The sequence below is a fragment of the Balaenoptera physalus genome (assembly GCF_965194825.1).
Source record: "Balaenoptera physalus genome assembly, chromosome: 13".
NCBI classification, from domain to species: domain Eukaryota; kingdom Metazoa; phylum Chordata; class Mammalia; order Artiodactyla; family Balaenopteridae; genus Balaenoptera; species Balaenoptera physalus.
This window is the reverse complement of record NC_138892.1, coordinates 60874050-60889046: the sequence shown is the minus strand read 5'-3', so window position 1 is coordinate 60889046 and position 14997 is coordinate 60874050. Positions and strand designations below refer to the sequence as shown.

Below are 14997 nucleotides of genomic sequence, written 5' to 3'. Positions count from 1 at the left end.
TTCGCACAAATGAATGTGGCTGGGCTGGCGCAGAGCCTGGCCCTGCATCTTAATGGGGCGGTGAGCTCACAAGATGGATTTAGCTGGGGGTTTTATGGTTGCCGCGGCGACAGGAGAATGCTTTGGTTTTCTTTACCCCTTCCCCTGCAGGATTTGAAGGAGAGGGGGAGTGTGGGGAGCCCTTGTCTGCACTGCAATCTGAAGGGTCTCTGTCACCTCTACTGCTCGTGAGATAGGCCTGTAATTCTGGGGTTAGGCAAGAGAGACTGCATTGGGACCTTAGATAGGAAAGGATGAGGGAAGAAAGGTAACCAGAGGGGGAAGCCTCTCCAGCACCAAGGCATGAAACCTACAGTTGTCCAGTCTTGCCTGCTCTTTGAGAACCTAGCAATTCAGTTCAGCAACTGCGGGGCAACTGGGCCCAGGGTCACCCTCAGCAGATAGAAAAAGAAAAATGCTTGGGTACAGCACCCTGCAGTCCTGCATTGAGAGTTAGGGTACAGGGGGCTGGATGAGGGCTAGGGATTTTTGTCTTTGCCCCCCTGAGGTGGGGGAAAAGCAGTGTTCAGTAATTAAGATCGCTGTCCTAAGCTTCCTACTCATCAGCCAGCATTGACCCTGTTGGGGGGTGGGCTGTCAGTCTGAGAGGTGAGGGCTGCAGATCAGTGACGGGTGTGGAGAATGGTGTTCTATCCAGTTCTCAGACTTGGAATTCTCTGAGCTTGTTTCCCCAGCCTGGCCTGGTTTGAACTTTCCCTGCCTTCTCTGTTTCCCACTAGGAATGGAACTGTAGTTCCCCGGCCTACCCAGCCCTCTGGCCAACAATTTCCTTTCAGGACTCTGAGCAAACCCATTCCCAGCCCGGACTGAAGCAGAGACTGGGGAGTAGGGTCTGACTGTCTCCCTCCCTTGGTCTCTTTCTGTCTGATTCTGGGCCTCTGTCTCTGTTTGTGAGCCTTTCCCTCTTCCCCAGGGGATCCTGGGAACCCCTCCTCCCCCATGCCCCTTCCTCCCCTTTGGCTGGGAAAGTGACTACAGCCTGAATAGTGCCAGACACCTGCCTGCCAGATGTGGCGATTTCCCATTCTTCTCTCCCTCCTCCCCAAATGTCTATCCTCTCCCCACCCCACTGAGCAGAGGGAGCCCCCTCAACAGAGTGATTTAGTGCTGCAGCCCCTCTTCCTCAGTACCCCTCTCCAGTTCCTCTCCCTCCCCCTGGTGCCCATGCCCCCCCTTTTTTCCTGGTACAGCCTCCTCCCACTCCCACCCCAGGGTGCTGGCTTGTGTAAGCCCCAGCTCCTGGACTGGAGAATGAATGGGTGGGGCAGAGGTGATTGGCCTCTGTTTCACCCATGGGAGAGTACATCAGCAGGGCTGAGGACAGTGGCAGCCAGAGCTGATGTCATTCTCACTGGTGGGGCAGGAGTGGGTAGGGGAGGAGGAGGTGAGTGGAGAGGGAACTGGCTCTCCAGGACTATCTGCAGAGGAGGAAGAGGTCTGTGAGACCTTCCCAGGTAGGCGAGAGAGCTCAAATTGTTTGGCTGCCTGGTGGACATCGCATCTGTGTTTCTCTGGCTGGGTCTCCAGATCTTGTCTCTGGATCTGTGTCTCAGTATGACTCAGTAGATGCCCCTCAGCTCCTCACCTTCAGACTGACCCAAAACACACACTTAAAGGGAACCCTTAGTCCTTACCCGTCTCTCTTTAGTGTTTGCCCTTCTGTGTCTTCTATCAATCTCTCTTCCCTCCCATTTCACCCTCCTCAATTTGTCGAACTTGTCTCGCAGTCACCTGGCCTCCCCCACCTCCATCCATCCCATGTAATAACACAATATGATCCCAGACCTCCCATCAAAGCAGAGACTCATTCAGAGTCACTCATTTCTCCTTGCCATCCCTCTTTGCAATCTGAATGTCCCCCCGGGTCAGACAGAGGGCTCTGGGGTGGCAGTGGGCTAGAGGATGGCTGGGCTGAAGAGCAGCAGAGGCCGGACAGGCCGATGGAGAGTCCAAGGAAGTAGGAGAGGTGGGAGGAGTGGGACAGGAAGATGGAAAGAGAAAAAGTGACTGAGAGACAAGGAGGGCAGCGGCTGAGGGTTAGCAGAAAGCCAGCATAGCAAACTGGAAGAGTGAGAGAAACCCACACAAAGAGAGCAAGGCTGGGAGCAGAGAGAAAGAATGGAGAGGTGGAGACAGGAAAGTCAAAGCAAGAGAAGGCAGTTGGAGAGGGGCCAGGCAAGGGGCAGGCTGGACCTCCTGGGCCCCCTCACACTGCTCGGCCAGAAATCTTGTGTGTCCACGCGCGCGCGCGCGCGTGTGTCAGTCGGTCCATCTGTGCACGTGCATGCAGGGCACAGGCGTGGAGGGGTGTCTGGTGGGGATAGAGATGATCCCCACAATACTCTCATTCTCCCATTTCTTTCAGCAGCCTCCTTCCTTGAGGCACCCCATACCAACCCCCCCACCCCTAGTATTCCTGATGCTCCAGGGGCCATCCCCAAGGTATTTCCAGGATTCCAAGGAATCCTGGCTTTTTCACTTGGAATGCAGGCCTGCTGGAATGTGCAGTCAGGATCTGCAGCATCAAGAGGCCCCATCCCCTCACTGCCCACCCCCATGCCTGCTCACCAGCTGCTCCTGTCCGTCTTCTCCTCCCACTCTCCTTGTATCTCTCCCTCCTCCACACTGACCCCTCCCCCAGCCTCTGACCCCCAGCCGCCTGGGGCCTGGGTTGGAGGGAAGACAAAGACAGGATTTATCACCAGGATAGAGAAGCATCCCCAAGACCAGGGCTGAGGGCAATGGCTGACCTCCCTGGATGGGAGGGAGTGCTTGGCCAGATGCTGGGAGGCAGGAAGCCTGGGTTCCAATGGCTCCTTCTCACAACCCTCACCCCCCGCCCCTTTCCACTATAACCTTGCTCTCTCCTTTGTCCCTGAAGACTGAGGAAACAGAGACGATGGCCTCGAGGTGGCTTTAGGCCTCTGAAGGAAAACCTGGGCGGAGGGAAGAGATGAGATTGGTGTCTTAGGGTCGTTCTCTTATGAATACTGGGGAGGATTTGGAAACCAGGTAGAATCAGTTATTTCCAGGACTAGAAAGGAGTTCAGGTTTAGCCCTGCAACAGGCGAAACGAGATGAACTTCCCCTAATCTAGAAGGACTTCTCCAGAACAGGCCCTGATTGCCAATAAAGAGGGAGATAAAGGTGATTATGGGTCCTGAAAGATGGAAGATACCGTCTCACCTGGAAGCAGAGAAAGAAATGGAATTCCCCAAGGGTTATTAGCTCCAGCCACTGTGAGAAGGCCTTCCTCGGGCTTCCCTGGTGGCACAGTGGTTAAGAATCCGCCTGCCAATGCAGGAGACCCGGGTTCGAGCCCTGCTCTGGGAAGATCCCACATGCCGTGGAGCAACTAAGCCTGTGCGCCACAACTACTGAGCCTGCGCTCCTATAGCCCACGAGCCACAACTACGGAGCCCAAGTGCCACAAATACTGAAGCCTGCGCGCCTATAGCCCGTGCTCCACAACAAGAGAAGCCACGACAATGAGAAGCCTGCGCACAGCGACGAAAAGTAGCCCCCCGCTCATCACAACTAGAGAAAGCCTGCACACAGCAACGAAGACCTAATAGAGCCATAAATAAATAAATACATTTATTTATGTATTAAAAAAAAAACACTTCAGATTGGATTAAAAAAAAAAAGTAGGTCTTCCTCCCTGAGACCTCCAACTGCCTCCTGAGAAGATGAGGAGCAGCTGGACCCTGCCTTTACAGTAAATAGATTATTGGCCCGAAATTGTCTCCACTCAGCAGGCAGGGTGTGTGCTCAAGGAGAGGGAACGGTATGATCCAGGAGTTTCCGAGAAACCAGACCATATATCTTTCAGTGGACAGCTCCTGCAGCTTCCCGAGCCACCCCTGGAGGCCCACTAGCCCCTCCAGAATCTCAGTGTGTCAGGGGCCTCCGCAAACCCAACTCTGAAGCTGCACCCCTTCCAGCTCCTGGCACCCAACATCCCGCTTGCCGCCTTCACCCTACTGTCCCAGGAGAAGGCTGCTCAAGTTACCTCCAAGTGAAAAGAGGATGGAGGGAAGAGAAACCGAGGCAACTGGGAGCTTCCCGTCTATCAGCCTCTCACCACAATCCCACCAACCCATTCCCACCCAGGGGCTGATGAGGGAGACCTTCTCGTGGTTTCTTTTTAAACTCTTCTGCAAGCTGAAACTATTCCCTCAATTCTTGATGGAAAGCCAAAAATTGGAAATTTCAGTGGGAAGCATTCATGGGTTGGGTGGAGAGACTGGGAGAGGACAAAAGAACTGGGGGGTGGGGTGGGGATTTGCACAGGGTAAGGAAAAAAACAGGAAAAGGAAGAAGTGAGCATCTCGTTTTTCCTCGCTCCCTCTTCCCCCAATTGAGAAGGCAGATTTACAGCCCTGGTTTGGGGAGGGGGGTGAGCGTGAGGAAGACAGATCTGCAGTTCTGCCCTCTGCGTGTCTGGGTACTTAGCTTTAACTCCCCCATTAGCATCAATCCCCATCTTGCTGCCCATCCGTCTTCTGACATCAGCTCCTTCCCCTCTCTGTAGCCCAGGCTCTCTGACCCTAAGTGGCTCTTAAAGGGCCAGTCTAGACCTTTCTCTCCCTCCCTTCTCCCACTCCAGGCAGCACAGTCCGGCGTGTGCGCTGTGGCCGTCCTTGCTAAGGCCACAGTGGATGGGAGGCACAGTGTGCGTGTGGACGGAGGGGGCAGCTCTTCCCCACCTCTCTTTGTTCTCTTTAGGTCCCCCTATATCATGGACCCCCTCTTTGTTCACTACCTCCCCAAGCCAGAGCAAGCCCTCTGGTTGGGCTGGGAGTCACAGACACGGCTCCTGGAGCTGAGGGCTGGAGAAGTCATGTGGATCCACAGGACAGATCCTCTCTCCCTCCCTCATTTCCTGGAGGCCCAGGGGTATCGTGAACTACTGGCTGTTTTTAATTCCCAGCCAGCAGTGGGGGTGGACAGGTTGGGGGCTTAGACTCCTAGGAGATGCCCTGAGCCCTGCATTCCCAGCCTCCTTTCCCAGGGACCCAGGCTGTGGTCTGTGGGGCGGTGGAGGATTTCAAATCTTCCTCTGCCAGTGAGCGAGGGGACAAGCCAGAGAAACCTGCCTCTGAATTTCCTGGCTCCTCTCCCTTATTCCCCAGCAACTGAGTTTAGGGGGGCAGAGGGGAAACTGGCTTCTCCCCATTTCTCTCCGTCTTCTGCAGAAATGCTGTAACTGCACTCGAGGAGGGGTGATAAGAATGCCAGGATGATTGGAAAGTTCCTCCCCCATCTGCCTTCAATCCCTCCTGCTGCAAAGCTCTGCAGTCCTCTGAGGGGCTCTCCAGGATAGTCAAAGGCCCTTTCTGGTATCTGAAAGCCATTCCCCACCTCACTCAGTGCTCCTTTCTCTGGCTCAGGATGAGAGGGAACTGGTGGGTGGGGGCCTTGGGAAAGCATCCGTGCTAAAAATAGGAGCCCAGCGCTGCAGCCCCTCCATGGCCCCTTATTTATATCACCTTCCAAACCTCACTCTCAAAGAAGCATAAATATTCCTAATTCCTGAAGGCCAGCCCTGAACTCATAAATTTAACTGGGGAGGTGGGCAAGCGGGAGGAGCGAGGTGTAGGGAAGGGGAGCCTACTGAACCCTTGAGGAAGTAGAACATCTCCTGGGGGCGGTGTCTGACTGGCCCCCGGGCAGACGCCTATGGGTCTTCACTGAAAGGAGGAGGAGGAGGCGGAGTTGTGGCTCTCCATCGTTCCTCTAGGGATTAGCCTTTTCTCACGCCCCCAAATAAAAACCAAACTTAGTTCTGTCTTCTCCATTAGTTTCCCATCCTTCTCCTTCTCTCTTTTCTTGCTATTACCTTCTAGTTCTTTCCTGCGCCCCTCGCCCCTCTCTGCGGCGCTTTTCTCTACGTGTTTGCTCTTCCAAGTCTCCCCCTTTTCAGAACCGTTGTCTGAAGAGGAAATTTCCGTCTCTTATTCGGTCTGGATAGTGAGGTTTGAAAAGAAAAGTCTCCGTGCCCGGAGCTCCCCGCTTCTGCCCATTTGCCCCCCTCATACACGCCCTTTCTTTTCAGTCTCTCCCGTCTTCTCCTCAGAGCGCCCCCCCACCTTCTCTCCCTCAGTCTTCCTTTTCTCCTCAGCCTTCCTATTCCTCGGTCACCCCCTTCGCACCCTCAGTTTCCCCTTCGCTCTTCAGCTCAGGATTCTCTCTCCCTCTCCAATCTCCTCTTCTCTCCCTACTCTACCCCATCCTACCCCTCAGATTCCTCAGCTCCTGTTTACCCCTTCAGACCTCCTCGTCTGCTTCAGTTCCTACCACCACCACGCCCCATTTTCCCCTCCCAATGTATGAAAGAGAAGGAGAGGGCTTGAGGAACAGGTAGAGGGAGTGCGGTTCCTTGAGGGGAGGGAGAGCAAGGGGAGAAAAAGCAGGGGATAGGAAGACGGAAGCGGTGCAGAGGGGAGGGGCAACCTCATTCCCCAGCGGCGCCCCCCTCTCTCCTCCGCCACCGAGCCATAAATCAGGGCCAAGGCATTTTGGCCAATGGCAGAGTGACTCGTAAATCGGCCTGTCAAGCTCAGCCAATGAGAGGCGGCGTTAAATCAAGTCCTGTCAGCGCTTGGCCAATGAAAGGCCCTGGGCTGACCATAAATCTGCCTGTAAGAGACAGCGAAAGAGAGAGAGTGTGCGGACGAGCGACAGTCGCCGGGGTGGGGGACTGGGGAGGGGGCGCGGGGAGAGCTGGAGGGGGTCAGGCGGGAGAGAACAAGCTCGGGAGAAAAAAGGCGATAACGGAGGTACAAACGATGAAGACAGCCTACAGGAGAGACGGACAGATGGAGAGAGACAAAGAGAAGCCTTGAGAGATAGCGTCAGAAAGTCCGCGATAGAGCCCGAGACTGACAGAGATAAAGAGAAAAGAGAGACACTGACACCCTCAGGAGGGCCCCCGTGACCCACTTCCCCAAGACAAATGCATACACTTCCCCGAGACACGCGTGAGCTCCGCACCACGAGGGACACACGCGCGCCGTGCACACCCGCAAGAGAGAAAAAGCCTGAGAGATAATCTTCCTCTTTTCCCTCACTCAGCGCCTATCGAGATTAGGGGTGGGGTATGGGTGTGTGGGCTGTGGAGGGTGAGAGAGGAGGGCGTTTCTTTCTCGCTATGATCTGTCCTCTCTGGTTTCAGACTCCAGGGTTTCCTTCCGTGTTCCCTGAGTCATTTTTTCCCAGCGACTGATGATTGGGAAGTCCCTCCAGAGGTCTAACCTCAATCCCTATTGCTTCTCCTTTCTACTTGCCAAAGCTTTTGAATCGCCTTCAAGGAATATGAAAAGTGAAGCCCTTCACTTTACAACCCTTCAGAGAACTCTCAACTTTCAGAATCTTCGAACGTCTGAGCAGGAAGGATTTTTCGGGATCATCTGGTCACTTGATTCTAGTTATTAAAAAAGGCTGCTGTCCTATAGTGGTTAGACATGTGGGCTGGTACTAAAGTCAGACTTTCGGCCCTCAAATCATGATCATATCACTTACTAGCCCTTGGACTTCAGACAAATTGCTTACCCTATTTGTGCTTCATTTTTTTTCATTTGTAAGCAAGAGATTATAATAGATACCTTTTGGTAAATTTTGTAAGGATTACACAAAATAATATATTTAGAGGGGCTTCCCTGGTGGTGCAGTGGTTGGGAATCTGCCTGCCAATGCAGGGGACATGGGTTCGAGCCCTGGTCTGGGAGGATCCCACATGCCGCGGAGCAACTAGACCCGTGAGCCACAACTACTGAGCCTGCGCGTCTGGAGCCTGTGCTCCGCAACAAGAGAGGCCACGATGGTGAGAGGCCCGCGCACCGCGATGAAGAGTGGCTCCCGCTTGCCACAGCTGGAGAAAGCCCTCGCACAGAAGCGAAGACCCAACACAGCCAAAAATAAATAAATTAATTAATTAATTAATTTAAAAATATATATATTTACAGGATTTAGGACAGCACAAAGCACATGATAAGAGTGCACCCCACCCCCATCTTTGTACAGATGATAAAACCTGAGGTCCAGAATGATCCAGGGTCCTCCTCCAGTTCACTGAACTAATTATCAGAGAGCCTTGATTGGAGCCCTGGTCCCTACACTCCCAGGCTGATGTTCTTTATTGGTTCTGCCGTTCACCCCACCTGTCTGGACCCCTGCCTTAGTCACCTGAATTTGACTCAGTATAGGCCGCTGTGATTTTTGCGGGAGGAGGATACTCCGAAGCACATGTTCCTCATTAGGAGGCAGGATTCCCGGGCCCTGGAAGTGTGTTGAATGTGAGGGTATCAATCTGTCCACCCTGACTATGGTTCTTTCTGCCCTTGTCTTAATCTCTCTGGACTTTGTTCTCTCAAACCATGGACTTGGGGGCAGGGAAGGGACGGCACGCAGCCAGAGCAGTGTCACCATCAGCGTGAGTCTCACATTCTATCCCCAGTGCCCACCCTGCTCCCCCCAGTCCAACCAGGTAGACAATAAATATCTCATGAAAAATAAGTGTCTAATTCTTCACTTTTCTTCCTAAGCTTTGGGGAAAAGGGAGGGGTGCGGATTCCTGGGTCTCCACCCCTGCTGGCCAGGAGGGTGGCGATATCTCTGGACTCCCAGTCTTGCTGACACCTTCTGTCCTCAACAGGGAAGCCAGAAAGGAAACACAGAGAACCAGCGTCACCTGGTGGCCACAGGTGCTTTAAATTCGTGCATGTGCATTCGCGAGCACATGGGTGACAGGATGCCAGTTACACTGGAGGAAGGGAATGATATGCTCTCCCCTCAGCTTGGCTCCTGAGCCTTCTTTTTTTTTTTTTAAATTTATTTATTTATTATTTATTTTTGGCTGCATTGGGTCTTTGTTGCTGCGCACAGCTTTCTCTAGTTGCGGTGAGCGAGGGCTACTCTTCGTTGCGGTGCGGGGGCTTCTTATCGTGGTGGCTTCTCTTGTTGTGGAGCACAGGCTCTAGGCGTGCGAGCTTCAGTAGTTGTGGCACACGGGCTCAGTAGTTGTGGCTTGCGGGCTCTAGAGCGCAGGCTCAGTAGTTGTGGTGCACAGGCTTAGTTGCTCCACAGCATGTGGGATCTTCCCGGACCAGGGCTTGAACCCGTGTCCCCTGCACTGGAAGGTGGATTCTTAACCACTGCACCACCACGGAAGCCCCCTGAGCCTTCTTAACTAGAGTCTCTGTTCGGCTTTCGTAATCCAGGACGACAAGAGCAAGTCTGGGGGAAGGGAGGGGCCAGGACCCAGGTGAATTAGCTCCAACAAGCATGACCTTGCTAGGGCAGCTAGAACACCCTTCTGCCATTGCCTCAGCTAAGCTCAGCTCCATTTCCACAGAGCGAGAAGTTCTTCCCTGTGACCATTCTCTTTGGATAGGGCAAGGGCCAGGAGGCTGGACTCACTGGAGGGGCTATCAAAGCTGGATTTCAAAACTTTTTTGAGCTGAAAAAACCTGTTTGCAGTGATGGGGGATCCTGGCAGCAGGTGGGGGCCGTTTCTGGGAGGTTAAACAAAAGGCAGGCTAATCCTCTTAAACCAACTCACATGTTTTATACCTGGAAACCCCTCAGCTGAAGGCTGTGTCCCAGGCCTTCTGCTTCCTGCCCCTCCCTGCTCTGACCTAGGTCCCCCCAAACCCTCAACTATTAAGTTCCAGCTGCAAACCAACCCTGGCCTATTTCCTTCTTCCCCAAAGATCACACCTGAATGTGAAAAGGATGGATTTTGTTTATTAATAATTAATAATGCACCTTGAGCAGCCTAGGGCTGAAATGTTGAGCGAGGGATGGAGAGGCCTGGTTTGGGGGTTGGGGAGAGGTTGTCTGTGGAAATTCCCAAAGGTCTTTCATCTACTCTTATACCAGCTGGCCACCTTAGTTCTGGAGGAGACATTTCCAAATTCTGGTGACTGGGGACATAGTTCTAATGGAACCTACAAAAACTCTGGGGCCCTCGTTTTAGGAGGGCGCCATAGGCTTGGCGGAATTGGCGGTTCATGGCTGCATAGAGCACAGGGTTGATGCAACCATTGAGCCAGGTGAGGTTGGCAGCAAGCATGTGGACAACCCGGGGAGCCCGGACCTTGGCGTCCAGGATGTTGAGCAGCAGGAAAGGGATGTAGCTCAGGGAGAAGCAGAGGAACACAGCAAAACACATCCGAGTCACCTTCCCAAACTCTGACGGAGAGCCCTGAGCTCCCTGGTCTCTCTTAGTTGTCCTGGCTTTGGCAGGCTCTCCTGGAGGGCTTTTCTCTGCCATTTGCTTAGCTGCCTTGCTGTTGCTCTGGTCCCCCACTGCTGATGAGTCCCCTTCCAGGGTCTGGGTGGTGGCGGCACTGACTGGCTCAGATGAAATCCCCTCGCTGTGCCCTCCTGATGCCAGCCCACTGTCCAGCTCCTGGAAACGACTCGGCATGGCCTCATCTGTCCCAGCCACGTGGTTGGAGTGGATGCTCGCCTGGCGCAGCTTGTACTGATCCAGTGCCTGTGCTGCTCGCTTCACCTGGCGGTGGATGAGGTAATAGAAGACACCGACACTGCTGAGCCCAACCACAAAGTAGATGCCCATGAGGATGGTGGTATGCGGCCGGCCTCGAATGCGATCAAAGCTGCAGGTGCAGACTACGGGCACCAAGACATAGATTGGCCAGAGGGGAGCAAAGCTGGCCACACCCACCGCCCAGGTGCTCACCAGTGCAAGCACGATGCCCTTGGCACTGAAAATATGGGGAAAGAGCTTCGGGTGGGCAATGAGGAGGTAGCGTCCCAGGGCGATGAGGCAGAGGGTGAGGATGGAGACAGAGTTGGACGCAAAAAGGAGGAGCCCAAAGACCCTGCAGAAGGTGGCACCAGTGCGCCAGTGCAGGTGGAGGTAGGTGTCCACAGAGAAGGGCTGGAGAAGGGTGCAGTAGAGCAGATCGGCCACTGTGAGGTTGGCGATGAGCAGGTTGAAGCGGGTACGGAGCTTGGGCTGGATGGCCAAGGCCAGCAGGGTCAGCACGTTGCCCACAGTGCCTGTCACGGTCACCACCACGCCCCAGCTAACTGCCACATAACGATAGCCCAGCACAGACTCATGGTAGCAGGAGAAATTGGCATCAGAGGTGTTCCACATGATGGAGGCTGAAAGGGGTGGGGTGGGGGGAAGAGGAAGAGGGAGTTAGAACCTGACCTTGAACTTAGATCTTTCTCTTTTTTTAAAAAAAAAAAATTTTATTTATTTATTTATTTGGCTGCTCTGGGTCTTAGTTGAGGCACGCAGGAAACTTTGTTGTGGCATGAGGGATCTTTAGTTGCAGTATGCAAAATTTTACTCGCAGCATGTGGGATCTAGTTCCCTGACCAGGGATTGAACCTGGGCCTGCTGCATTGGGAGCATGGAGTCTTAGCCACTGGACCACCAGGGAAGTCCCTAGATCTCTTGGATAACTCTGGGCTCCTGAACACCTGAACCACTCCAGGATCTCACCAGCCTCCTGAGCCATTCCCAGGCCTCTTCATCCCAAGATCCCCAACCCCTTCCTTTCCCATTTTCAAAGATTTTCCCAAATTTTTATCTAACTTTAATTTCTGTCCACTCCGAACTCCCGGCCTTTTCAGTATCCATCCAGATACTCTCAGTAACCCCAGCACCTTCCGACCTTTCTAACTCTTTCCCTGTCCCTTAAGACCACCCAGGAGTCCCCTCTCCTCTGTATTCAGGAGAATAGTCCCCTCTGTCTGTAGTCCCAGGCCTCAGTTTTTTCTGTTTTTACCACCTGGGAGATGAGGAGACAGAGAATATAAAAGTACTCCCACCACCAAAGTACTCACCTGAGTCTCCCAGCCTTCAAATCTCTCTCTGGTGGAAGACGTCCAACTCACTCAAAGAGCAGTCCTTTCTGGTGGGCAGTCAGGCTTCAGACAGGAGGTGCTCTGCTCTCCTGTCTCCTATTATACTAGACTGGAACAACAAGAAGCTCCCCAGTTATACAACCTCAGCCACTTCCTCCCTTGCTTCCTCCCTTGCTTCTGGTCCTACTCACTTTGCTTTAGCTAGTGAAATCTGGGCTTCTCTGTTGAAATTTCCCTGCTACTTACTCCAAAGTCTTATTACTCCTTCAGTTCTCCTTCCTGAAACCCAAGCTCTGTTTCCTCCCTCTCTTTGCATGGCAGGACACCTATAAGATCATTGCCGAGAATTGTTGGGACAGGGAGGCAGAGCATCAGAGTATCTGGGCCACTTCTCAAGGGGCCAAAGGACAAGACCAAGTTCTAGGAGCAACTCTAGGCACCCCAGAAGCCTCGGGTTTGTTTTGGGAGAACACTGCCTTCCCTCTCTCCAGAACTTGGAGATGGTTCACATCTGAAAAAGGATTCAGACGAAGAAAGGTGGGAAATGAAGCATCTAGGATTCTGGCTTCCCGCCTCACAGGGGCTCAGGCTCCCAATCATTGGTTCATTCATCCATTCACTCACCAAAAACGTACTGAGTGTCTACTAGGCATTGGACTCTGAGCTAGACCCTGGGGATGCTGCATGGCCTTGTGAGTAGTCTAGGGGAGGAGACAGATATGTAACTATATAAATGCCTAATTGGTCCTCTGAAGCAGGGGTCAGCAAAGTTTGGCCTTTGGGCCAAATCTGGCCCACTATGTATTTTCATATGGGTCATGGGCCAAGAATGTTTTCTTTCATTTTAAAATGGTTACCTATGTAGGTACCTACATAATACCCTCAATTTTACCTCTTGGCCAATACAACCTGAAATATTTGCTATCTGGCCCTTTAAGAAAAAGTTTGCCGACCCTTCTGTGAAGTACATCAGAGACTTAGAGAAAAGGAGCGAACTGCCAAGGAGGGGATCAGGAAAGGGTTCACAGAGAGACACCTGAACTGGATTGTGAGTGATGAACAGGAGTTTTTTGGGCGGATAAGTAGAAGGACATTCTAGATAAAGGGAACAGGATGCAGAGAGTCACAGAGGTTTAGGTAGAGGCGAACAAAGCATGTGAAGGAGGGGGCAAGAGGGACGCTCCTGGAGAGGTGAGTGGGGTCAGAATCAAGGAAGGCCTTGTGTGCCATGCTGAGGAGTTGGGGTTATATCCTGGAGGAGATTTACACTTGGAGAGCTGTGAGTAAGGAGTGAAAGCCTGCAGGCCAGAGGGAGAGAGACCAGTAAAGAGGCACCAGTTCAGACAAGGGGGGGGGGCAGGGCCTGAGTTAGGGCCAGGGCTGGTTTGGTGGGCATGCCGCCTGCGCGTGTAATCGCACAGGGCCTTGTGCTGGGAAGGGTCCAGTGCTTGATTTAATGCTCTGCAGTCAGCCTTGAGATCCTTTTTGAACACTTTGCTTTTTCATTTTGCACTGGGCCCCACAAATGATGTAGCCGGTCCTGGTTAGAGCAGCGGTTGTGGGAATAGAGAACAATGATCGGGGATCCATAGGTCCTTAAGAGGTCAAATAGGATTTATTTAATGACTCATTAGATAAAGGGTTAGGAAGAGGGAAGACTAGGAGGACTCCCAATTTTCCAGGTGGATGGTGGTTCTCTTAATCAATGAGATAGGGAATGTGGGAAGCATAGCAGGCTTAGGGAAGGGGGTAAATAATGAATTCAGTTTTATACCAGATTTGAAGTACCTGTGGGACATGCTAATATCTCAGCCCCTCTAACCCCGATTTCTTCCAGCCCCCCTCTCTCTCCCCACATGTGATCCAGCCCCGGCTTTTCTCATTCCACTCTCCTATTCAGCCACTCCTGCCCCTCAGACTTCTAGATCTCCAGTCTCTGTCTTTTTTTGAGCTAGATCGACCTGAAACAAACCGAAACAAAACACACACACAAAAAAACCCCCAAAACTCCTTGTTGGGTTCCGTTTCTGAGCCTACAGCAAACTCCCACCCCCAACTTCACAATTGACTAACTCAGGAGGCCCCTCTTCCCCCTCTCCTTCCTCTTTAACAGTCGTCATCCCACCTTCCCTCCCCCTTTCTTCTGCAAGACAGGGAAGTGGGTAGAGAGGTGGAAGTGAGCAAAGAAAATGCAACTCAGGAGGGGCCCGTGTAGAGGCTGGGTTCTGGTCTGGCCTTTCTTGTTGACCTTCTGCTGCCCAGCTGGACTAGAGCGAGGGGGGGGTCACAGAATCACTGGCTGCTCTTGTGAGTGTGTGGTTGAGTCGAATTCTGAAGACAGAGAAGAGACCCTTTCCCCCAGCATCATGTGGGAGGCAGTGAGCGATGTGTGCCCTCTTGTCCCATAGACCATTTAGGGAACCAGATGAGAAGGCATTCTAGCATATCTGTAAATGGCACGGTCCCAGCACTTTAGTCGTGGATCCATGAAGTCTCAATGAACTTTTAAGAGACTCAAACCTCATTTTGCAGATGGGGAAGTTGAGGTCTCGAGAGGGTAAGGACTAACCCCAAGGTCACTGCCTATATGGGGCCGAGTAGAGCCTACAGCTCAGTTTCCCAAGTCCCTGCCCCCACTTATTCCCATGCCTTGAGTGTTGCTGGCGTGCGTTTCCCACCAGAGGTACAAAAACCTCGATTCTTCCTTTGTCTGAGACCGGGTCTAGACCTGTCTGCCTAGAATCTAGAGACATGCACTGGAGCCTAGCGGTCTCCTTTTCCATGTCGTTGGCGCCGCCTGGTGGAGTTGCGGCGAATTCTCAACAGCCATGGCTGCAATCCGAGACCTGGACTCGAAATGATTACCCAGGGCCAAGTTGACACTTGAGCTGGGCCGGAGTAGGCGTGAGCGGGATGGGGAGCTCTGCTCACTTTGAGCAAGCCTTGGATCTTGCCTCCTCCCAGCCCCGTTTCCCCGTCCCCCTCCTTCTTCTGGCCCTCTTTCCTGTGTGCCGGCCCCCCTCACCATACACATACACTCCCTGATGGAATTGCTCCCAAATCAGCGGGCAAAGATAGAGAGTCTGA

General features: G+C 52.9%; 1 protein-coding gene across 1 annotated transcript; it reads right to left on the bottom strand.

The window, feature by feature from the left end:
* Positions 1-6816: 6816 nt before the first annotated feature.
* Positions 6817-14932, bottom strand: GPR84 (G protein-coupled receptor 84). The gene is made up of 2 exons (XM_082419952.1): positions 11890-14932; positions 6817-11199 (listed from the first exon to the last, which is right to left on the bottom strand). Exon 2 carries the CDS (start codon positions 11189-11191, stop codon positions 10001-10003), a length of 1191 nt encoding a protein of 396 aa, XP_082276078.1. The 5' UTR covers positions 11192-11199; positions 11890-14932; the 3' UTR covers positions 6817-10000.
* Positions 14933-14997: the final 65 nt, after the last annotated feature.